General features: G+C 36.0%; 1 protein-coding gene and 1 pseudogene across 2 annotated transcripts; both read left to right on the top strand.

Annotated features, from left to right (window-relative positions):
- The first annotated feature begins 295 nt into the window (after positions 1–295).
- LOC145824569 (uncharacterized) lies at positions 296–4,334 on the top strand. Of its 2 annotated transcripts, none has more exons than XM_082924611.1 (2): positions 296–3,857; positions 4,098–4,334. In XM_082924611.1, the coding sequence occupies exon 1, from the start codon at positions 1,099–1,101 to the stop codon at positions 2,920–2,922; it is 1,824 nt and encodes a 607-aa protein (XP_082780737.1). In that variant the 5' UTR covers positions 296–1,098; the 3' UTR covers positions 2,923–3,857; positions 4,098–4,334. The 2 variants fall into 2 exon arrangements, with proteins under 2 accessions (XP_082780737.1, XP_082780736.1); XM_082924610.1 differs by having other exon boundaries at positions 4,089–4,334.
- Positions 3,118–3,771, top strand: LOC114315940 (receptor-like protein 9DC3 pseudogene; annotated as a pseudogene).
- Positions 4,335–26,493: the final 22,159 nt, after the last annotated feature.

Here is a 26,493-nt window from a genome sequence, read left to right as displayed (position 1 = left end):
AAAAAAAAAAAAAAAAAAATTGTTTTTTTCCGCCCAATCATGGGCCTCCACCTCACTGGGGGTCGACCCCCAGTGGGGGTATAAATCATTTTTGTTTAGCGATTATTCTTGCGATGCAACAAAATTATACTTTTAAAGATACAAAAATTTAATTTTTAAAACTCTCATATGTTGTATTGATTATTCATTATTTTTAGAATATCAATTTTATACATTGATTTATTGTTCAGGAAATACCATTTAAGTGGTAACTTTTAGAAATATTATCACTTTTATGGAAATTATTTCATTAATAAGAGGTTATGGGATTATTTTACTTTTCCACCACATCTTTCGTGGGTAAGACGGATGATTAGACTATGGTAGAAATTTTTGCTTACCAGTCTGATTATTTATTTAGATAATGTTATTTGAATTTAAAAAATTTAAAGCGAAATTTGGATTGTAAATTTATTTTTTTTGAATTGTAAATTGAAAAAATGGCCATATAATGTTTGGTGAATATGATATTTGGTGATTGATAAGGCACATTGCTAAGTGATGCACTTGACCACCAAATAATTTTTCTAGTGTAACAATCCAACGTAAATGGCGATGGCAGTGCTTTGAGTGGCAAGGGGGATGGTCATTTCCAAGTCAGGCGGGGATAATTTCGGGATATAAGTTTTATTTAGACTTGTGTTCTATCTGTTTGGATAAAAAATATTTTTTTACCCAAAAAATTTTCACATAGAAAATAATGTTTAGTAATTTTTTTATAGGTAAATTGCATGTACCTCCCTCAAGATTTATCTAAATTACAGATATCTTTCTGAGGTTTTGGAAATTACAGATATCCCCTTGAGGTTTATATTTTCATAACAAATTGCTCCATGAGGTTTATATTTTCATAATAATTTGCTCCTTAATTTGTTATGCAAATGTAATCTTCAGGAGGGTATCTGTAATTTCTCAAATCTCAAGAGGATATCTATAATTTTATTTGCCCTAATTTTATTTCACTATATAAAGTGGTGGGCAAGACTAACATAATCATAACTTGTACACCCTATCTTTTTTCTTTCAACAGTCACACTTTGGTTTGATTAAGAAAAAAAAATGAGGTGGTTAGTATGCCTGTTCCACTTTCTTTTCTTTACCTTAAAATGTCAGCCTGCTTTCTTTTCTTCTTCTCCAACAAATCATCTGTGTTCTCCTGACCAGAGCTCTGCATTACTCCAATTTAAGCATATGTTCACCATAAATGGTTCTGCTTCTTGGCTTTGTGATCAGTATGGTCACCTTTCTTATCCGAAAACAATGTCATGGAATGAGACTACTACTGACTGTTGTTCATGGGATGGGATCAAATGCGACAGGATGACTGGTCAAGTGATTGAGCTTGATCTTAGTTGCAGCCAGCTCTGTGGCACCATCCTACCGAACAACAGTCTTTTTAGTCTCAGACACCTCCAGCGACTCAATCTCGCCTTCAATGACTTCACTCAATCAAGGATTTCTCCTAGTTTTGGGCAGTTTTCAAGTTTGACACATCTCAACCTCTCATCCAGTTTCTTTGGATCAATCCCATTGGAAATCTCACACCTATCTAAATTGGTTTCTCTAGACTTGTCTTCCTCTTATCAGTTAGTCAAACTTGAACCATACAATTTCCATGTACTGCTTCAAAACCTTACCCAGTTACAATATCTTTGTCTTGCTCGCGTGAACATATCTTCAATTGTACCCATTTCCTTGATGAATCTGTCTTCTTTGACATATCTAGATCTTGAGCAAACCGGTTTGCAGGAGAAATTGTCAAATAAAATTTTGCACTTGCCAAACTTGGAAGCGCTCAACTTAGGTTACAACCCTTATCTCACTGGTTATTTGCCACAGGTAAATTGGACCAGTAGTGGTTCCCTTTCAATGTTACGACTCATAGGGACAGCTTTCTCTGGAGAGCTACCCGATTCCATTGGCTATCTCAAGTCATTAAAATACTTGTGTCTGGCTAATTGCAAATTCTCGGGGTCCATACCTATGTCCCTAGGGAAACTTGTTCAAATGGCTTATGTGGACATATCGGGTAACAATTTTGAAGGCCAAATTTCCAATTCTTTTGCTAACTTGACACAAATAACTTACTTGTGTCTTTCTCACAACAGTTTCAGTGGTCAGGTCTCATCTATATTCTCAAATCTCGAGCAACTCTTTTATTTGGATATTTCATATAACCGTCTTGAAGGCCAAATTCCCAATATTGCCAACCTTTCAAATGTTGGATATTTTACTCTAAGGCGAAACCATTTTATAGGTCAATTCCCATGTTGGGTAGCCAACTTGACCCAACTTGTTTGTTTAAACATTGTGTTAAATGAATTGACTGGTCCGATTCCTGCCAGCTTAAGAGGGCTTTCAAACTTAAGATATCTTTGCTCAGCTTATAACAGCCACACTGGGACGCTGCCGATTTGGCTGTATAATCTTCCATCATTGAAGTACTTATCACTTGCTTCTAATGAATTCACAGGTCAAATTTATGAATTCCGAAGTAAGTCATTGAATCATATTAATTTGCGTCGTAACAAGCTACATGGCCCCATTCCACCATTTTCGACCATCATCAATCTTTTCCTCTCAAAGAATACATTCACTGGAGAAATCCCTTTGACAATTTGCAATGTAAGTTTCCTTGAGATACTTGATTTGTCTCATAATAGCTTAAGTGGTGTAATTCCACAATGTTTAGCAAACTTCAGCAATGTACTCAGTGTGTTAGATCTTAGGATGAATAATTTTCACGGAAACATTCCATCCACATTTACAGAGGGAAACAAGTTGAGGAATATTGATTTAAATGGTAATCAGTTGGAAGGTAGGGTGCCACAATCCTTGGCAACATGTAGACACTTGGAGGTTCTAGACTTCGGAAACAACTAGATAAACGACACATTCCCCTATTGGTTGGAATTTCTTCCAGACTTGCAAGTCCTAGTCTTTAAATCCAATAAATTCCATGGTCCTGTGGACTCTTCCAAAACTAAACTCCTTTTCCCTAAGCTTCGAATCTTTGACCTCTCTCACAACGAGTTTAGTGGTCTTTTGCCAACAACATATTTCAAGCATTTTAACGCTATGAAGATGGTCAATGAAAAGGTGGAAAGAAAATATATGGGGCAATCCTATTATTCTGATTCAGTGACCATCATGTTGAAGGGGAATGAGGTTGTATTACCAAGAATTCTAACCATCTTCACGACAATTGACTTATCGCACAACAAATTCAGAGGAGAGATTCCAAATGTCATCGGAAAACTTCATGGACTTCGGTTGTTTAATTTATCTCACAACAATCTTATTGGCAATATCCCTTCATCATTGGGAAATCTATGTTTGCTTGAATCGTTGGACCTCTCTTCAAACCAACTTTCTGGTAAGATTCCTAGCCAATTGACAAGTTTGACATTTCTTTGTATGTTAAATTTTTCACAAAATCATCTCGAGGGTCGCATACCTCGAGGCAACCAATTTGAAACATTTGAAAATAGTTCATACAATGGGAACCTGGCATTATGTGGATTCCCACTGTCGAAGGAATGTGAAGATAGTAAGACATCACAACTGCATCCAACACCTACGTTGGACAAGGAAGATGATCCAGCTTTTGCAAGTGAATTTAATTGGAAAGTGGTAGGGATGGGGTACGGATGTGGAATGGTATTGGGTTTGGTAATGGGATATCTTATGTTCTTAATTGGAAAACCAAAATGGTTTGTAAGAATTGCTTAAGGAAAATGACAGAAGAAAGGGAAAAGGTCATACAAGAGCGGTGACACGGTGGAAGAATAAAGTAGAAAACACAAATGGCGTCTCAAGTATGTACCCTTCCTCTACCCTTACTTTTTTTTTTTCATTGTTACTGTGTTGGATTGGATACATAAGAAAGGGATTAGTTTAATCATTTCAATTAAATGCAAATTTTTGCCTCAAATTTACTACTGAATTTTCATATAAGCTCACCCAAAGGGGTTATTTTCTATCCACTTTACCCAATGTTCACCATATTTTCTAGCTGATGAAAAAGGTGCCATCATTTGAAATTGTAGTTTTTGCAGGTAGAGAGAGAAAGAGGCTGAATGTGAAACACTGGATCATTGCTCTCTCTATCAGGAGTTGTTTCTTATCAAAACATTATGTTCTAGTGAAGTGAATTGTATTTGATGCTTTATGGCTTGTCATAAATTGTTAATTCTATGTTTGAACTTCTTAGAACTTTATATTTTGTTTAAAGTTTAGTTAGAGTGTTGATGTATCATGGCGTGTTCAGTGCTCCAAGAAATTATTTTTTACAATTAATAATATTTGGATAAATTATATTCATGGTTCTCTAGTAATTTGTTACTTGACAATTTGATACTAGTAATTTTAATTGTATCGATTGTGCCCTCTGATTTTTTCACATTGTGTCAACTTAGTCAAATTGATAACAACGGTTTAGAATTGAATAGAAATCAAGAACATAATGTTTTATTCAAAAGAGAAGGAATCATTTGAAATTAGACATAAGCCCCTCAATCACTTTGAGGAGGATAGATGAACTATTTTACACCTTGATTTCAAACCAATTTCTAAAAAGAAATTTTCAATTGGATTAAGTTGTCTAAATGTGCTAAATATTAAAAATTTTAACATAATTTACTAAAAGAAAATCACCAAAAGTAAAAAAAAAAATTAAAAAAAAGGATTTCTTTTTTTGGGCCAAGGTTGGGCACAGAGTGGAGAGAGAGACAGAGTTGGGGGTGGATTTTGGAGTCGGTTAATCGAGTAATTGGTCTCTTTTGGAAACAAAATAAAAAGTTATTTGTTGAATTTTAATTTATTTTGAGTTATATCACTTCTTTATTTTTTTTATATATTTAAAAAAAATTAAAAATCAATTTTTAACTAATTTTTCAAAAAAATCCATTATTGACATAAGCAAATACGTGCCGGGTTGGATCCGGTTAAGAATTTTGTACATAAACAATATAGCACACATCGAAAACTAAACATATTCCCAATACATAAATTCGAGGTAACAAGTTTGCAACTATAAATATTTCACTCCCGACCTCTCTCTCTCTCTCTCTCTCTCTAGAATAGTATATATATATATACACACACATACATACAGTGTACCTAGACTAGCTGTGATTTGCTAAATTGTTGTTTGGAGAGTGAAAATCGATATGGCAAGCGCTCAGTGTTGAGAGAATGCTCTGTATCTCAAGCTAACTTAATAACTCCAAATCATGAGCGATTAGATGCCTGAATCCATGAAAAATGAAGACCTAGATAGGTAAAGATTAAGGGAAATCGAAAAATCTCAAAGGAAAATATCAAATCCTAAGACCTAGTGCACAAATTGAAATCAAAATCCAGATTGAACAAGAAACCGTTGAGATTAGAAGCATCAATCTCTGTGTAGATCTATAAACTCCAGGAAGTCTTCATTGCTGGTTGCATCCACGGCTCCTTAATTAGGGCTAGTGAGAGAGAGAACCATTTTAAAGAGAGAGAGAGAGAGAGAGAGAGAGAGAGAGAGCCATTTGGAAATGTTTGAATTAGGGGTGTAACTCGGGCGGGTTCCGTCGGGTTGGAAGGTTATCCAAACGCAGTTCAAGTTGTATTGAGACCTATGCAGACCCGCCCAAACCCGAATTTTAACCCGAAGTTGCCTGCCCAAACCTGACCCGAGTTTAAATCCAAATTGCATGAGTTGCTCAAATTGCCAGAATTGTAAATGAATTTAAGTTTTTTTTTTTTTTTTTTTTTTTTTTTTTTTTTTCTTTTTTTTTTTTTGCAGTTACATTACATTATTAAATTATTAAAATTTGACTCTATTTATATTTTTTTATTATAGAAAATTATTAATACCATCAAAACAAATAATTTATATAATATAAAAGAGACACCGCTATAGTAGTCCTTATAATTTATAAGTGAAAATAAAAAAATAAAATTTTATATTATTTGTATATATAATATATATTAAATATGATTTTATAATCTAAATTACTTTAATATCATGTAATGACTAATAATTTATATGTATATTTAATATTTTTATATATCTATATATATATATAATTTGGGTTTCGAGTTGCTCGGGTTGTTTGATGTCTTTGCCCAAGCTCGTCCAAATTTAATTCGAGCTTCTGAATTTTTGCCCAAACTCGTACAGAATTTGAAAATATCTTATCCAAGCCCTAAAAAAATTCGGGCTGGGTTCGGGTTGAGCCCACCCAAGTTGCACCCCTAGTTTGAATAGATATGGGTTTAAGTCTCTATGAAGTTAAACAGACTTATCTCATTGAGACCATCAAAAGGGCATCCAATTAATTTAGGTGATATCACGCTTTAAAAAGTGTGTCTACCATTGAGATGTATCACAACGTTTTTAAAAGTGCCTTGATGGAAGCGCCACCGTAAGCAACTTTTTTTTTGTAGTGTAAGGAGAATTTTGAAAGATTATTTGAACATAGATCAATTTTTTAAATTTTGCTTGTCACGTCATTTGGAAAGTTTGGGGAGATAAATTATGTGGATGAATCATTTTTCATATACATAGAGCTTATCTTCTTCCATTATTTTTCAATTCATTCAACCTCAAATATCTTAATTTCAAATTCACAACAACCCAAATGGAGCTTAATGCTGCGTTTGGATCATGGATTTCCTCTTACTCCTCATACCCAATTTAATGATCCAAACACAATCTAAGCTGTCGTTTGGCAAGTTGGTTTGGGGTGGGTTGGGACTAAAAAAAGCACAGTTACATACAGACAAACATGAGATATGTATCATAAATCTATGACCCAATACCGATTGCAATGAAATTAACGAGGAAAAAAAAATCAATTGCTGACGAGATGAACTAGTCAGATCAATTATGGAAGAAAAAAACACGGAAATTGCAATTGGAAAAAGTACCAAAAACATCGGAGACAAGAAGGATCCCAAGCTTGGAATCAGGGGAACCAGAAATGTAGGTCTTGAGGCCTCCAAAGTCCTCTACATGCACTGCTCAATAGCTTGAGTCGAGGAGGGTCGGAGCATTCTCGCAGCACTGAGCGCTTGCCATATCGATTTTCACTCTCCAAACAACAATTTAGCAAGTCACAGCTAGTCTAGGTACATTGTATGTGTGTAAGTGTGTGCATATATATATACTATTCTATAGAGAGAGAGAGAGAGAGAGAGAGAGAGAGAGAGGTCGGGAGTGAAAGGTACGAGGAGAAGACTTGGATTTGACATAACGTTTACGAATTAATTTCGTATAACGTTTACGTCCATTAAAAAATATAAAAATATGGTAAATTATTATTAATGAGAGGTATGATCGCATAATGTTTATGTCCATTAATAATTTTTTCATTCATCGGGCGATCATATTTGGAAAGCTAGTTATTATTATTATTATTATTTTGTTAAAATAATTAAAAAATTATAAAGAAAATGTTGGAGATCTCTGATTAAATCCTTATGATTCTACTTTAATGACGAAAATGATAGGAGTCAACTTTTGATTGATCACTTCTTTAATTAGGTAGATTTTATTTTATTATCACATCATTAAAAAAGATATAATTAAAAATAATGAAATTTCTAATTATGTAGATTTTCTAATGTTTTTTTAAAAAAAATTAAATTTTTGGATTCAGTTTGATAAAACGAACTAAAAAAGCATAATTTAAAAAAAAAACATCTAATAAGTAATCTTTTTAAATTTATCAACAAAAAAAAAAACTTTAGATTCGTCTCGACAAAATGGATCCAAAAAATAAAATACTTCTTTAATTAGGTAGATTTTATTTTATTATCACATCATTAAAAAAGATATAATTAAAAATAATGAAATTTCTAATTATGTAGATTTTCTAATGTTTTTTTAAAAAAATTTAAATTTTTGGATTCAGTTTGATAAAACGAACTAAAAAAGCATAATTTAAAAAAAAAAAACATCTAATAAGTAATCTTTTTAAATTTATCAACAAAAAAAAAACGTTAGATTCGTCTCGACAAAATGGATCCAAAAAATAAAATTTTTTAACATAATTTATAAAAAAAAAAATACTATAAGTAAAAAAAAAAATTTAAAAAGAAATTTTTTTTTTTTGGGGCCAATGATGGGCATGGAGACTGCAGAGAGAGTGAGTTGGGGGTGGATTTTTTAGTCAGTTAATCAAGTCATTGGTCTCTTTTGGAAACAAAATAAAAAAGTTATTTGTTGACTTTTAATTTATTTTGAGTCATATCACTTCTTTATTTTTTTATATATTTTAAAAAAAATTTAAATCAACTTCTAACTAATTTTTCAAAACAATCCTGTTAGGATATACCTCCTTATTGGAGTGTGGGACCCAATTGGTTTATTAAAAGAGTTTTAATTTGGCTTGGTTTAATATAATATATTTTTATATATTATATTTGAGGAGACCCAATTCAATTTGGATACAATTAGGATTTAATTATAAAAATCCAAGATTCACAACATATATAATATATATATGGCTTAAGTTTTTTTTGGGGAAAAAAATCAGAGAGTAACAGTAGCGATTCTTTTTTTTTCGGTGAGTGTGCTTAGTATATCAATCAATTTGATGGAATTTGCTTTGGGGAAGCTACAGTTTTGATTTGGTGCTGCCGCGGCTAATTGATTTCGGGTTAATCAATTCGGTGTTGATTTGTTTGATCATTATTTAGTGGGTTGATTTGGTTCGTTATTTTGGATCTTCTTCAACTTTGGTTCAGAAGATTTTGGTTCTTCTATTTGGTGAGGTCTTTCCTCTTTGTTTATTTGTGATTATTTGGAATTCACCTAAGGGTGTTTTGTGAGACCATTAGTGTCTCGTTTGTAATCGTTTGGAATTATTTGGTTGATAGTGGAATCGGATTTCGATCCCGTGGACGTACCTCACATTGAGGGAACCACGTAAAAATTCTTGTGTTGCCTTTGATTTAATTTTTCCGCATTAGTTTTTATTCCCATTGATTGATTTACTTGTGGAGAATCACATCGATTTTCCCTAACAACTGGTATCAGAGCTTACGGTTTATTTGAGTTTATTTATTTGTGTAAATCAATGGAGGGGAATGTGGGTCGTATGTCTAGCTTCAATGGAAGCAATTGGGTAACTTGGAAAACTAAAATGAAGGACCTATTATTTTGTAAAGATTTATATGGACCCATTGAGGGTGATTCTGGCAAACCCGAGGGTATGAAAGATGATGAATGGAATAGGCTTAATCGAAAAGCCGTTGGTGTTATCCGTCAATGGATTGATGACAGTGTGTTTCATCATGTTGCTACTGAAACTTCAGCACATGATTTATGGAAAAAATTAGAGGGCCTTTATGATAGGAAATCAGCCACAAATAAAGCTTTTCTGTTTCGTAAGTTGGTTAATTTAAAATATAAAGAAGGCAGCCCTATTCCGGAACATCTGAATGAAATAAAGAGTATTGTTAACCAACTTGCTTCTATGAAAATTGTTTTTGATGATGAGTTGCAGGCTTTGATGCTACTTAGTTCTTTGCCCGAAAGTTGGGAGACTTTGGTTGTGACCGTCAGTAATTCGGCGCCCGATGGAGTTGTCACAATGGGCCAAGTCACTAGTAGCCTGTTGAATGAAGAAACAAGAAGAAAATCAGCGGGTTCCTCTCATTCAGAAGCATTTGTTGTGAGAGGCCGAAGCAAAACAAGGGGGAGGAGTAAGACTCCTCATGGTCGTGATCAAAGTCGTGACAAATCGAAAGATGGTTCTTTTTCAAAGAAAGACATTGAGTGCCATTATTGCCATGAGAAAGGGCACATGAAGCGAGAATGCCGAAAACTCAAGAACAAAGAGAAAAGGCGTGATAAAAGTGTGGATAAGAAACAAGAAGACACAACAGCAGTTACTACCAATGGTGATCTCATGGTCGTTTGTGAAGATGATTGTATTAATTTTGTGGGCCAAGAGAGCAATTGGGTGATTGATTCCGGTGCTTCTTTTCATGTGACTTCTCGAGTTGATTTCTTCACTACCTACACTGCAGGAGATTATGGTTTTGTTCGAATGGGTAATGAAGGTTTGTCCAAGATTATAGGTATGGGTGATGTTTGCTTGGAAACAAATTTAGGCTGCAAGTTATTGCTTAAAGACGTGAGGCATGTTCCCGACATTCGCCTCAATTTGATCTCTACTGGGAAGCTAGATGATGAAGGCTTCAACAACAAATTTGGTGATGGAATATGGAAGCTCACAAAGGGTTCCTTGGTGGTGGCTAAGTGTAAGAAGACTCATACACTTTATTCGATGCAAGGAAAAATTTGTAAAGGTGTTGTCAATGCACTTGAAGAAGATACTTCTACTGAATTATGGCACAAGCGGCTTGGCCATATGAGTGAAAAGGGGCTGCAAGTATTGTTCAAGAAAGAGCTTCTACCCGGTTTGAAAGGTACACATCTTAAAACTTGTGTTCATTGTTTGGCGGGTAAACAACATAGAGTTTCTTTTCATAAAAATGTTGTTTCTAGAAAAGAAAATGTTTTGGAGTTGATTCATTCGGATGTTTGTGGTCCTTTAAAAGTTAGAACACATAGTGGTGCACTTTATTTTGTTACTTTCATTGATGATTATTCAAGGAAAGTTTGGGCTTTTCTACTAAAAACTAAAAATCAAGTTCTAGAAGTATTTAAGCATTTTCAGGCCATGGTTGAAAGAGAAACAGGGCAGAAATTGAAGTGCATCCGATCAGACAATGGTGGTGAATACATTGGGCCATTTGATGAGTATTGTCGCAGCCAAGGTATTCGGCACCAAAAGACAGTTAAGAAGACTCCTCAACAAAATGGAGTTGCCGAGAGGATGAACCGCACAATTGTGGAAAGAACAAGGTGTTTGCTTTCACAAGCTAAATTGCCAAGATCCTTTTGGGGTGAGGCGTTGAAGACAGCGGTTGACGTGATCAATTTGTCTCCTTCCTATCCTTTGAATGGTGATGTTCCAGAAAGAGTTTGGACCGGTAAAGATGTGTCTTATGAGCACTTGAGAGTGTTTGGTTGCCGAGCCTTTGTTCACATTCCAAAAGATGAAAGGTCCAAGCTTGATAGCAAGTCAAAACAATGTATTTTTCTTGGCTATGGGCGTGATGAATTTGGTTATAGATTGTGGGATCCGGTCGACAAGAAAGTCATTCGAAGCCGTGATGTTGTGTTTCTTGAAGACCAAACAATTGAAGACTTTGGCAAAGGTGATCAACCGGAGCCAAAAGCTAGTGATCTCATTGACATGGATTTATCTCCTTCATCTTCAGTTGATGATGAAAACGGGGGAGATGTGCAGCCACCTATTGAAGATGTAGAGGATGATGCTAATTCTAATGAAGTTGAGTCAGAAATTGAGGAAGAGCATCCAACTCAAGAACTACCACCACAACTTGAGTTGAGGAAATCTACAAGGGACCGACAACCTTCAAGAAAGTATCCTCCCAATGAATTTGTGTTGATTTCTGATCAAGGGGAGCCGGAGAGCTACCAAGAAGCAATTGAGCATGCAAAGAAAGGTGATTGGAAAAAGGCCATGGAAGAGGAGATGAATTCCTTAGTTGAAAATCACACTTATGATTTAGTGAAGTTGCCTAAGGGGAGGAAAATTCTGAAAAATAAGTGGGTTTTCAAATTGAAGAATGATGGCAAGAATCTGAGGTACAAGGCACGTCTTGTTGTGAAAGGCTTTGGGCAAAAGAAAGGCATTGATTTTGATGAAATTTTCTCACCAGTTGTGAAGATGTCTTCTATTCGGGTTGTACTTGGCATGGCTGCAAGTATGAATCTTGAAGTTGAGCAACTTGATGTGAAGACCGCATTTCTGCATGGTGATCTTGAAGAAGAAATTTACATGGAGCAACCGGAAGGTTTTGTGCAGAAAGGGAAAGAGAAATTTGTTTGCAAATTGAAGAAAAGTTTGTATGGTCTCAAGCAAGCCCCGCGGCAATGGTACAAAAAATTTGACTCTTTCATGATGAATAATGGTTTTTCTAAAACCACTTCGGACCATTGTGTGTTTGTGAAAAATTTCCCGGATGGTAAATTTATTATTCTTTTGCTTTATGTTGATGACATGTTAATTGTGGGTCAAGATTCTACCATGATAAACAAGTTGAAATTGGAGTTAAGCAAGTCTTTTGCTATGAAAGATTTGGGACCGGCAAAGCAAATTCTTGGTATGAAAATTGTTCGTGATCGCAAAGAGGGGCTGATTTGGTTGTCTCAAGAAAGCTACATTGAGAAAGTTCTTGAGAGGTTCAATATGGATAAAGCGAAGCCGGTTGGTTGTCCACTTGCGGGTCACTTCAAGCTTAGTTCGAATCAATGTCCTACAAGTGAGAAAGACAAGGAAGAGATGCAGAAAGTTCCTTATGCTTCAGCAGTTGGTTCTTTGATGTACGCCATGGTTTGTACAAGGCCGGATATTGCTCACGCAGTTGGTGTGGTGAGTCGGTTTCTCTCTAATCCGGGTAAAGAACATTGGGCAGCGGTAAAATGGATTCTAAGGTATCTTCGAGGGACTTCGAAGGTATGTTTGTGTTTTGGGGATGGTAAGCCGATGCTTGATGGGTTCACAGATTCTGACATGGCTGGTGATGTTGATTCTCGGAAATCTACTTCGGGGTATTTGATGACTTTTGCAGGGGGAGCTGTGGCATGGCAGTCTAAATTACAAAAATGTGTTGCTCTCTCAACTACCGAAGCTGAATTTATTGCCATTACAGAAGCTTGCAAAGAAGAGTTATGGTTGAAGAAATTTTTGCAAGAGTTGGGTTTGAAGCAAGAAAAGTATGTGCTTTATTGTGATAGTCAAAGTGCTATTCACTTGAGTAAAAATTCTACTTTTCATTCGAGATCAAAACACATTGATGTGAGATACCATTGGATTCGTGATGTGTTAGATTCGAAATTGTTACAACTCGAAAAGGTACACACAGATGATAATATTTCAGATATGTTGACAAAGACTTTGTCGAGGGACAAACATTTGAAGTGTCGAACTTTGGCGGGTATGGTTGATGTCTCCACCTAAGTCGGTAGGGGGAGAATTGTTAGGATATACCTCCTTATTGGAGTGTGGGACCCAATTGGTTTATTAAAAGAGTTTTAATTTGGCTTGGTTTAATATAATATATTTTTATATATTATATTTGAGGAGACCCAATTCAATTTGGATACAATTAGGATTTAATTATAAAAATCCAAGATTCACAACATATATAATATATATATGGCTTAAGTTTTTTTTGGGGAAAAAAATCAGAGAGTAACAGTAGCGATTCTTTTTTTTTCGGTGAGTGTGCTTAGTATATCAATCAATTTGATGGAATTTGCTTTGGGGAAGCTACAGTTTTGATTTGGTGCTGCCGCGGCTAATTGATTTCGGGTTAATCAATTCGGTGTTGATTTGTTTGATCATTATTTAGTGGGTTGATTTGGTTCGTTATTTTGGATCTTCTTCAACTTTGGTTCAGAAGATTTTGGTTCTTCTATTTGGTGAGGTCTTTCCTCTTTGTTTATTTGTGATTATTTGGAATTCACCTAAGGGTGTTTTGTGAGACCATTAGTGTCTCGTTTGTAATCGTTTGGAATTATTTGGTTGATAGTGGAATCGGATTTCGATCCCGTGGACGTACCTCACATTGAGGGAACCACGTAAAAATTCTTGTGTTGCCTTTGATTTAATTTTTCCGCATTAGTTTTTATTCCCATTGATTGATTTACTTGTGGAGAATCACATCGATTTTCCCTAACAACAAATCCATTATCATCGTAAGCAAATACGTGGCGGGTTGGATCCAGTTAAGAATTTTGTACACAAAAAATGTAGGCACACATCGAAAACCAAACATATTCCCAATACATATTTCTCTCTCTCTCTCTCTCTCTCTCTCTCTCTCTCTCGCGCGCGCGCGCACTCTAGAATAGTATATATATATGCACACTCACACACATACAGTGTACCTAGACTAGCTGTGATTTGCTAAATTGTTGTTTGGAGAGTGAAAATCGATATGCCAAGCGCTTAGTGCTGCGAGAATGCTCTATATCTCAAGTGAACTCAGCAACTCCAAAATCACGAGCAATTGGATACCTAAATCCATGAAAAATGAAGACCTAGATCGGTAAAGATTAAACAAAATCGAAAAATCTCGAAGGAAAATATCAAATCCTAAGACGTAGTGCACAAATCGAAATCGAGATCCAGATTGAACAAGAAACCGTTAAGATTAGAAGCATCAATCTATCTGTAGATCTATAAACTCCAGGAAGTCTTCATTATTGGTTGCATCCACGGCTCCTTAATTAGGGCTAGTGAGAGAGAGAGAGATAGAGTCATTTGGAAAAGTTTGAATTAGGGATGTAACTCGGGCAGGTTCGGTCAGGTTGGAAGGTTGTCCAAGCCTAATCCAAGTTGTGTTGAGACCTGTACAGACCCACCCAAGCTCGAATTGTAGCCGGAAGTTGCTTGACCAAACCCGACCCGAGTTAAATCGAGTTGCCCGAATTGTAAATGAATTTCAATTTTTTTTTTTAATTTTTTAAATTATTTTTTTAGCTACATTACATTATTAAATTATTAAAATTTGACTCTATTTACATTTTTTTTATTATAGAAAATTATTAATACCATCAAAACAAATAATTTATATAATATAAGAGAGATACCGCTATAGTACTTCTTACAATTTATAAGTAAAAATAAAAACATGTAAAATTTATGTTATTTGTATATATAATATTTATTCAATATGATTTTATAATCTAAATTACTTTGATATCATGTAATGGCTAATAATTTATATGTATATTTAATGTTTTTATATATCTATAAATGTATAATTCAGGTGTCGGGTTGCTCGGGTTGTTTGACGTCTTTGCTCAAGCTCACCAAATTTAGTTTGGACTTCTAAATTTTTGCCCAAGCCCGTACCAAATTTAAGAATATTTTATCCAAGCCCTAAAAAAATTTGGGCTGTGTTCGGGTTACTCGGGTTGAGCCCACCTAAGTTGCACCCCTAGTTTGAATAGATATGGGTTTAAGTCTCATTGTTGAGACCGTCAAAAGGGCATCCGATTAATTTAGGTGATATCATGCTTTGAAAAGTGTAAAGTGTGTCTGCCATTGAGATGTATCACAACGTTTTTAAAAGTGCCTTGACGAAAGCGCCACCGTAAGCAACTTTTTTTTGTAATGTAAGGAGAATTTTGAGAGAATATTTGAACATAGATCAATTTTTTAAATTTTGCTTGTCAAGTCATTTGGAGAGTTTGGGGAGAGAAATTGTGTGGATGAATCATTTTTCATATATATATATATAGCTTATCTTCTTCCATTATTTTTCAATTCATTCAACCTCAAATACCTTAATTTCAAATTCACAGCAACCCAAACGGAGTTTAATGCTGTGTTTGGATCATGGATTTCCTCTTGCTCCTCCTACCCAATTTAATGATCCAAACACAATCTAAGCTACCGTTTGGCAAGTTGGTTTAGGGTGGGTTGGGACTAAAAAAAGCACAGTTATATACAGACACACATGAGGTATATATCATAAATCTATGACCCAATACCGATTGCAATGAAATTAATGAAAAAGACTTAATTGCAGACCATATGAACAAGTAGTCAGATCAAATATGGAAGAAAAAACACATAAATTGCAATAGGGAAAGTACCAAAAATGTTGGAGACAAGAAGGATCCCAAGCTTGGAATCAGGGGAACCAGAAATGTAGGTCTTGAGGCCTCCAAAGTCCACCACATGCATTGCTCCACAGCTTGAGCCGAGGAGGTTCGGAGCATTCTCGCAGCACTAAGCGCTTGCAATATCGATTTTCACTCTCCAAACAACAATTTAGCAAATCACAGCTAGTCTAGGTACACTGTATGTGTGTGAGCGTGTGTATATATATACACTATTCTATAGAGAGAGAGAGAGAGAGAGAGAGAGAGAGAGAGAGAGAGTGAGTGAAAGACATGGGGAGAAGACTTGGATTTGGTACAACATTTATGAATTAATTTCACATAATTTTTACGTCCATTAAAAAATATAAAAAATATTGTAAGTTATTGTTAATGAGAGGTATGATCGCATAACGTTTACGTCTATTAATAATTTTTTCATTCATTGGGCGATCATATTTGGAATGCTAGTTGTTATTATTATTATTATTATTATTATTTTGTTAAAATAATTAAAAAATTATAAAGAAAATGTTGGAGATCTCTAATTAAATCCTAATGATTCTACTTTAATGACAGAAATGATAGGTTTCAACTTTTGGTTGATCACATCTTTAATTATGTTGATTTTATTTTATTATCACATCATTAATAATGATATAATTAAAAATGGGAAAAATTAGTCTAAGGTCCCTCTCCCATTTTTAGTAATGGAAGAAATCCACAATATTATTTTATGATGTCTAAGGTCTCTTAACCCTATACCCATATATCACAGAGAAATTTGACACTCTCACATCAAACCTCATATCTCTCTCTCTCTCTCTCTCTCTCTCCCTCTAAATCCAAATCTCACTTCACTCCCTTCAATGGCCACTGCCACTACCACCACCACTACCGCAAATACCGTCGTCGTTGGAGTCGATTTCATCACTGTCGGAGTTGCCACCGATGTAGATCGGCTCAGATCTCTGTCTCCCAATGTCGGGAAATGACGTCGACGCAACGGAATGTGTTCCGGACTGAACAACCAAAGACCACCGTAAAATGGTCCAACTAGCCTGGGAGAAGCTAGTCCAGTGGTCTCGTTCTTGACGAGGTTTTCTTGAGTTGTGTCCATTTCATGGGTTTGTGCTGTTGTGTTTTCTGGTTCGAGTTCATTCTGTTCTGTACCTTCAACGAAGTTGTTTTCAGTGATCAAGATGGTATTGCCATTGTTCTCTTTGTTATTTCCTTTTTTTATTGCATTTCTGGTCACTTAATAAACATGAAAGTATCAACATCTGGTACTTGAATTGAGTACCTATTTGAACTAAAGCCTCTCTAATTTCTATGGTTTTGTCTCTTATTAGTTATATCTTTATATGGGTTTAACTCCATTTTTACCATCATCAATTCCCTCTGTCGCATAAACATGTATGATAACCATTGAATTATGCTTTTATCAGCCTCACACAATTTTCTCTGGACAGAGCACACAAATTTTCTATAACACAATTTTCTCTGGATAGAGCCACATAAAGTCACTCAAACTTTTTCTAACACAATTTTCTCTGGATAGAGCCACACAAAACCACACAAATTTTCTCTATACAATTTTTGCTAGATAGAGCCACACAAAGCTACACAAATTGTCTCTAACACAAATTTCTCTGGATATAGCCACACAAAGCCGCACAAATTTTTTCTACACAATTTTCTTTGGATTCTTTGGTACTCAGAGAAAATTGGTTAAAATGGTGGTTGTTCAATTTTTTTGGTTTGTTGTTGTCTAAATGGCTTATAGTTTGGTTTGATAAAAAACACAGATAAAATTATGAGCAAACTAGAGAAAATTGTTCAAAAACATAGAGAAATTATTTGGAAAGCCCAGAGATTTCTCTTGAGAGAAAATCTCTGGGAGGTCCAGAGAAATTTCAAGAATTTTTCTGGAGAGAAAATCTTTGAGAGAAAATCTCTAGGAGGTCCAGAGAAATTTCAAGAATTTCTCTGGAGAGAAAATCTATGGGAGGTCCTGAGAACTTCTCTAGGAAGTGCAGAGAAATTCAAAATTTCTCTGGAGAGAAAATCTCTGGGAGGTCCAGAGAAATTTCCTCTGGAGAGAAAATCTATGGGAGGTCTAGAGAAATTCTCTGGGAAGTGCAGAGAAATTTCTCTGGAAAGAAAATCTCTAGGAGGTCTAGAGAAATTTCCAGAATTTCTCTGAGAAGGCCAGAGAAATTCTCTGGATCGATGTTGAGGAACCTTAGACATTATGATAATATTGGGTGTCCTTTATGCTGTAAAATCTTGACACCAAGGACTTAAAAAAAAAATCCCCTTAAAAATGATGAAATTTCTAATTATGTAGATTTTCTAATTTTTTTTAAAAAAAATTTAAATTTCTAGATTTTGTTTGATAAAACGAACTAAAAAAGCATAATTTTTTAAAAAACATCTAATAAGTAATCTTTTTTATTTTTTTTTTAAAAAAACTTTAGATTCGTCTTGACAAAACGGATCCAAAAAATAAATTTTTTTAACATAATTTATAAAAAAAAAAATTTTAAAAAAGGGATTTTTTTTTTTTTTTTTTTGGGACCAAGGATGGGCACAGAGAGTGCAGAGAGAGTGAGTTAGGGGTGGATTTTTGAGTTAGTTAATCGAGTTATTGGTCTCTTTTGGGAAACAAAATAAAAAGTTATATATTAACTTTTAATTTATTTTGAGTCATATCACTTCTTTATTTTTTTTATATTTAAAAAAAATTTAAAAATCAACTTTTAACTAATTTTTCAAAACAATTCATTCTTGACGTAAGCAAATACATGGCAGGTTGGATCTGGTTAAGAATTTGTACACAAATAATGTAGGCACACATTGAAAACCAAACATATTCACAATACATAAATTCGAGGTAACAAGTTTGCAACTATAAATATGATTTTTTTTATTTTATTTTATTTATTTATTTTTGTGTCTCGTTGGTTTTATATATTTAGCTCTCTTTTGAGAAGTGACTTATAAGTCAATTTATTAATTTTTTAAAGTTATATGTATATATTTTTTCGTAATAAACAAAAAAATTAATTTTATTTAGTACTTTCCAAAGTAAGACTTAGAGCAACTTGAATTATATTTTTTATTTTTATTAGTTAAAATATATTTTTTATTGAATCTGAACTTATTTTTTTTATTTTTTTATTATTACATACCGCAGCAATTTTTATTTTATTTATTTATTTTTTTTACACAAACCATTTAAAGAATATCTCGATATTTTTTAAAAGTAGTTTTTTTTTTTAAATGTTAAATAACTATTGTACTAAGGGGATTTTTTTTTAAGGTCCTTAATAATAACAATTTAGAGGATAAAGGACACACAAAAAGATAGTGATGCCTCACGTCCCTGAAACAACTTCGCGCGCGTTTTTAATTATTTTGTGGACCAAAATACCCTCGCCAAAATCAACACAGAACCAAACTCATTCCGACTTCTCAGTTACATTCCAAACATCCAGCACCTTCACGAACAGGAGAACAGCAGAATTAGGGTTTCAACATCATCTGCACCATCGACATTACAGCTTCGTTATCTTCTACAAAAATCATTCCCATTCCTTCCTCACAAATTTCTCTGACCTAGGTTAAAGCTTCGTTTTCACGGCTCATCATCATCTCAGTCCATCTTCGTCACGTCGCATCTTCATCGCGGGCCATATCAGCTCATTATTCAAGGTTCATCCTAACTCTGGTCAGTTTTTCTACAATGCTTCTTTTGGTAAAATTGAGAATCTAGATAGCTCAGACTAGTTAATATATTCTTACTCAGACCAGTGAAAATGTTATGGCAAATATATGGGAACAAAATATTAAAGAATGGTATGAAAAATCTAATACTTCACGTCTAAACTACCTTGATCTTGCCTCAACTGAAAAGCCATCTTCAAAAGAACTAGCTCATAAAGTTTTATTTCCCCATGGCCTATTGTCGAACCCAAGAAATCCATTTGGGCCTGTGCAATCTTCATTTTTGTTGGGCTTAGAATAAGCCCATGCTTCTGGCAAATACTAATCATCATCTGAATATGGTTAGCATGACTCTTTTCATCAGGAGAGAATACCAGTATATCATCAATATATACAGCAATGTATTCTTCTGTGCCTTTGAAGCAATTATCCATGAAATCGGATTCTGATCCTAATTTCACCCAGTCCAGCAATACACTCGCGATGTTGGAAGAACAAGACGGGTGCAATCTTTGTAATCCCACATCCCCTGAAAATTCAGACCTTATATTCCAATCTTAACTTCAGAGATTACAGCTACTGCGGGCTCTTGTTGCCTCAGGAGATGGAGATGAAGGAACGCAAAATTCTTATACTGTGGAATTTAATGGCACAATTGGAAAAAGATGAAGAGGAGCTGAGGCAGAAGGGAAAATATAAAGAAGAAGAGAAGGAACTTCTCGAAGAGGAGGCAAAAGCATCAGAAGCTGAAGAAGAGCACTTGCATGCCTTCACTATTGCTCAGGGAGAGGTGAAGGAAAGAAAGAAAAATATGCTTTATAACATCACGGTGGATATTGAAATTCCTGGATCAAAAAGAACGACTTTATCATTGATGATAAGCCGATGAAGCATATCACACCAACAATAAATTCTCAGGATTGGGCCTTAATCAGGCAAATAAAAGCGGTTGATCCTTGATAGGGGTCTTCAAGAGTGAATACAGTCCTCATCTGGGAGATTATATTTTGCGTTCCTTCATCTCCATCTCCTGAGGCAACAAGAGCTTCATACTCCGTGTTATAAGCCATACGCCATTGAGTCCACATAAGCTTCTCCGTTTCTCCAAGGAGATTTTCAAAACATATTGATCAACTGCTGGAATTAAAGGTGATTCGTCCAAGCAAAAGCAGACATAGGACTACCGCTTTCATAGTCCAGTCAGGTACATACATTGATCCTATAACCAAGGAAGAAAAACGAGGAAAGGAAAGGATGGTTTGTAACTACAAACGCCTTAATGATAATACCCACAAGGATCAATATAGTCTGCCAGGAATAAATACGATTATGGCAAAAATAGGCCATAGTAATATTTATTCAAAGTTTGATCTTAAGAGCGGGTTTCACCAAGTGGCCATGCATCCTGATTCAATTGAATGGACTGCGTTTTGGACCCCTCTTGGTTTTTCCAATTGTATTGTGAGCCTGAGATCCTCAAGTTCCGTCTTGTATTTGGATACTTCATCTTTTAATCGATTCATCTCCGATTCACACCATTGAATGTATTTCTGTTGTTGTTGGAGTAAGGGCTTTTGATTATAGGGCACTGGAGATCTTGATTGCATTACGAAATCTGGATAGCAGTTTTTACAGATTGCACGCTTCTTCTTTTTCTTCTTCTGTTGTGACTTCCTTCGATCATCATGAGAGGATTCAGAAGACGAATCATCTTGAATTTCCTGATTGCCAAAATCCTTCGTCATCATTTCGTAGGCTGCAGCAAATTCTACGGCTTCCATGGTGTCTTGATGGATTTTGGTAGCAGCTTCAAATTTGGGAAAAGCTTTGGCAACAGCGTGAAATTCTGCTGGTATCTCACCACCTTCCGTTAAAACAGGAAAGAGAAGGGGCTTTAACTGATTACCCACAACCTGATTGGGTTAATCCTTTTGCCGCCCAAACAGTCAAGACCACTTTGCCCCTTCTCTTTCCTGTTTTAACGGAAGGTGGTGAGATACCAGCAGAATTTCAGGCTGTTGCCAAAGCTTTTCCCAAATTTGAAGCTGCTACCAAAATCCATCAAGACTCCTGAATTGGTTTCAAAACTTGAAAAACTCACTCTTGGCCCAAAGGAGAAAGTTAAGGAATCAAAAGGTGTTCTCAAGGTTCACCGCTGATGTTTGTTGAGGACGGTCTGTTACCCTTGGAAGAGTAACCGTTCTGGATGATGCACTTCGAGACATCATTTGAGCTTCGCCTTTTCAAGCTCGTCTTGCAAGAGTTTGTAAGGATTTCGGTGAACCTTGAGAACACCTTTTGATTCCTATTTATAGATGAGATAGAGGGAATGCCAATAATGCCGAGTGCACAGAGGGGCCTCATCGACGCATTATTCAGACATGCCACTACCCAAAAGTGACCACTACTGACCACTACTTTTATCAAGATATGGACATATCCCCATATTCGAGATAAAAGACTGACTCAATAATAGGTAAACGACAAACAACTTTCGTTTCGATCCTTTATTGGTATCAGAGCTAGTTTTGATGGATTGTTTAGCGTAAAACACTTATCAGGGTAGTAAAGACCTCTGTTGTTGAAGATAATCATTCCTTATTTAATATCTGTTTTATAATTTGTTATAATATTTCACCAGGGCAAAGGTAATCATATAGTAACCAAGGCAAAGGCTATTGATATTTTGGATACAGGAGCAACCACTTGTGTTGTTGATTCAGATTCAGTGCCCGAAGACGCTTTGGAAGAAAATTCTTATACTGTGGAATTTAATGGCATTAATTCACAGTCCAAAGCAAACAAAAAGCTCAAAGGAGGAAAAATGTATATTGGGGATAACTGGTTTCGTATTCCCTATACATACAGTTTTCCCTTTCATCTTGGTGGGCGTATCCAAATGATCATAGGCTGCAACTTCTGCTTATGAACCTGATCCTGAAGCTTCAACTGATTACCCACAACCTGATTGGGTTAATCCTTTTGCCGCCCAAACAGTCAAGACCACTTTGCCCCTTCTCTTTCCTGTTTTAACGGAAGGTGGTGAGATACCAGCAGAATTTCAGGCTGTTGCCAAAGCTTTTCCCAAATTTGAAGCTGCTACCAAAATCCATCAAGACACCATGGAAGCCGTAGAATTTGCTGCAGCCTACGAAATGATGACGGAGGATTTTGGCAATCAGGAAATTCAAGATGATTCGTCTTCTGAATCCTCTCATGATTTGCTTGATCTTCAGCTCTTTTGGACTGATGAGAGATTTCTTCAACAAGACTTCGTACTTCCAGAATGATCATAATAATGATCTATGATAAGCTCATCTTCTTCATTCAGGATTTCTGTTATAAAGCATATTTTTCTTTCTTTCCTTCACCTCTCCCTGAGCAATAGTGAAGGCATGCAAGTGCTCTTCTTCAGCTTCTGATGCTTTTGCCTCCTCTTCGAGAAGTTCCTTCTCTTCTTCTTTATATTTTCCCTTCTGCCTCAACTCCTCTTCATCTTTTTCCAATTGTATTGTGAGCCTGAGATCCTCAAGTTCCGTCTTGTATTTGGATACTTCATCTTTTAATCGATTCATCTCCGATTCACACCATTGAATGTATTCCTGTTGTTGTTGGAGTAAGGGCTTTTGATTATAGGGCACTGGAGATCTTGATTGCATTACGAATTTTGTTTGCATCGTAGTAGGTTGTTGGGCAACAACATCGAACTTCTCTTGATGATTTGAGCTCTTAGTCTGATTACCTATTTATAGATGAGATAGAGGGAATGCCAATAATGCCGAGTGCACAGAGGGGCCTCATCGACGCATTATTCAGACATGCCACTACCCAAGAATGTCATTACCATACAAACTCGGCAGTCTGTTAACCTCCTAGAAGAAATCCTGAATGAAGAAGATGAGCTTATCATAGATCATTATTATGATCATTCTGAGGAATGGATCTTCCATTCAGTCTCTGGATCCGATTTCATGGATAGATATCCCAAGGTAATCAAGCAACTGAACACATGTGGGATAATCGGAGAAGATCCTATGAAGTTATGGACAAGAAATCAAATCACCTGCAAATTGGATTTGAAAAATCCCGACTTTATCATTGATGATAAGCCGATGAAGCATATCACACCAGCAATGAAGCAAAGCTTTCAAAAACATATTGATCAACTGCTGGAATTAAAGGTGATTCGTCCAAGCAAAAGCAGACATAGGACTACAGCTTTCATAGTCCAGTCAGGTACATACATTGATCCTATAACCAAGGAAGAAAAACGAGGAAAGGAAAGGATGGTTTGTAACTACAAACGCCTTAATGATAATACCCACAAGGATCAATATAGTCTGCCAGGAATAAATACGATTATGGCAAAAATAGGCCATAGTAATATTTATTCTTCTGTGCCTTTGAAGCAATTATCCATTTTTCTTTGAAAAATTGCAGGAGCGTTTTTCAAACCGAATGGCATAACCAACCATTCATAAAGACCAAGAGGGGTCCAAAACGCAGTCCATTCAATTGAATCAGGATGCATGGCCACTTGGTGAAACCCGCTCTTAAGATCAAACTTTGAATAAATATTACTATGGCCTATTTTTGCCATAATCGTATTTATTCCTGGCAGACTATATTGATCCTTGTGGGTATTATCATTAAGGCGTTTGTAGTTACAAACCATCCTTTCCTTTCCTCGTTTTTCTTCCTTGGTTATAAGATCAATGTATGTACCTGACTGGACTATGAAAGCTGTAGTCCTATGTCTGCTTTTGCTTGGACGAATCACCTTTAATTCCAGCAGTTGATCAATATGTTTTTGAAAGCTTTGCTTCATTGCTGGTGTGATATGCTTCATCGGCTTATCATCAATGATAAAGTCGGGATTTTTCAAATCCAATTTGCAGGTGATTTGATTTCTTGTCCATAACTTCATAGGATCTTCTCCGATTATCCCACATGTGTTCAGTTGCTTGATTACCTTGGGATATCTATCCATGAAATCGGATCCAGAGACTGAATGGAAGATCCATTCCTCAGAATGATCATAATAATGATCTATGATAAGCTCATCTTCTTCATTCAGGATTTCTTCTAGGAGGTTAACAGACTGCCGAGTTTGTATGGTAATGACATTCTTGTAAAACGTAACGTTGTCACCTTCAATTCTGACGCCACCATACATAGATCGAATGAAGTTGCAGCCTATGATCATTCATATCGCTGGAGGGTTGCCTGGTAGTCCGCAGCAAGGGGATGAATTGATGGATCAATCCAGCGGTGAGATGGTTCAGTTTGAGCGAGCCGGATTCTTTCGTCTCCTGACATTGGAGGATAAGTTCTTCGAGTTGCAGAAGGCCTGCTTGAACCTCCGTACCTTCCATATCCTCCTCGGTTGGCCACTCTGTTTGATTGAATCCGTAGAAGTAATACTTCAACAACTTAATACAGACTAAAGCGCTTCTTTTGGAAAAATTGGTCTCTGCGGAATAGGAATAGCAGTATGTCCAGTGGCTGGTGGATAACCAGGAGGACCCATCATTGAATCCTGCGGAGGCTGATAGTTAGAAACAGCAGAAATCAGTGCTCTGCCCTGAGGTGGTATGACATACTTGGCTATAGAGGAAAGATCATAGCCAACTGCTCCAGTTGTTGCTCTGAAAGGAATACGGGCTTGTGGTGAAAGTGATGATTCCCTTTCTTTCAATCCATGCACTGTCAGATTTGATGATTGTTAGCGGCTTTTGGGCTAAAATAAAAGAAGTTAAATTTATAAAGGCCAAGAAACTACTTCAAAGGTTTCGAAGAGGCCAGCAAACTTCCAATACCTTGGAACAACAAATCTCCCCGGAAACACAGCTCCAATTATCTATGGCTGAACGAGCAAATATTGCCCCTGCAGAAGTGCTTTACAGATCCAGACGAGATGATGCTCATCATCGTGTCTATACCCATAGATCTGAAGAAACAATACTCTGCGTAGGAGAAACGCAGATTGAAAGGGCATTCATTCAAGAGGAAAGTTTTGACCAGCTACAACGAAGCCGTATGCAATATATTCACCTTGGCGTAGTCCAAATTGGGCTGAATTTCCCACTGGCGTAGGAGCATATCCTTTCAGTTGAGTGGGGATCCTTTGATGCAGCCTTCCATTTACATATGCCACCCCATCCAGTCATACAACCATCGACTTCAAGAACGATTATACATTCCTCTGGGGGAATAGAGAGGCTTGGAAGCTTTTGAATTTGGGCGTATTTCAGCATCAATGGTTGATTTAATTGGGCCGAATTTCCCACTGGCGTAGGAGCATATCCTTTCAGTTGAGTGGGGATCCTTTGATGCAGCCTTCCATTTACATATGCCACCCCATCCAGTCATACAACCATCATCTTCAAAAATTATTTGGGCAATTCTGTCACCAGTTTGGACAATGAAGGGTTCACTCTTATCATGGTTAAATAAGAGAACCTTAACTTCATCTCTGTAATCTGGATCTATTACGCCTGCGCCAACTACAATACAATTGGAAAAAGATGAAGAGGAGCTGAGGGATCCAGATTACAGAGATGAAGTTATAACCAAGGCAAAGGCTATTGATATTTTCAAATTTTATAAAAAGGTATAGCATGATTTCGCTTATGTGGACTCAATGGCGTATGGCTTATAACACGGAGTATGAAGCTCTTGTGCTCTTGTTGCCTCAGGAGATGGAGATGAAGGAACGCAAAATATAATCTCCCAGATGAGGACTGTATTCACTCTTGAAGACCCCTATCAAGGATCAACCTTGATGCAAGAAGAAGCATACAGGGATCTTGAAAGACTGTCATGCAAGGATGTTAAAGATATCATGAAAGCTTCCAAGCCTCTCTATTCCCCCAGAGGAATGTATAATCGTTCTTGAAGTCGATGGTTTTCTCCTACGCAGAGTATTGTTTCTTCAGATCTATGGGTATAGACACGATGATGAGCATCATCTCGTCTGGATCTGTAAAGCACTTCTGCAGGGGCAATATTTGGATTCTTTC

The sequence above is a fragment of the Camellia sinensis genome, chromosome 4 (assembly GCF_055761805.1).
Source record: "Camellia sinensis isolate YWXY chromosome 4, ASM5576180v1, whole genome shotgun sequence".
Taxonomy (NCBI): domain Eukaryota; kingdom Viridiplantae; phylum Streptophyta; class Magnoliopsida; order Ericales; family Theaceae; genus Camellia; species Camellia sinensis.
Note: the sequence above shows the minus strand (reverse complement) of the source record. Positions and strands in the feature narration are given on the sequence as shown.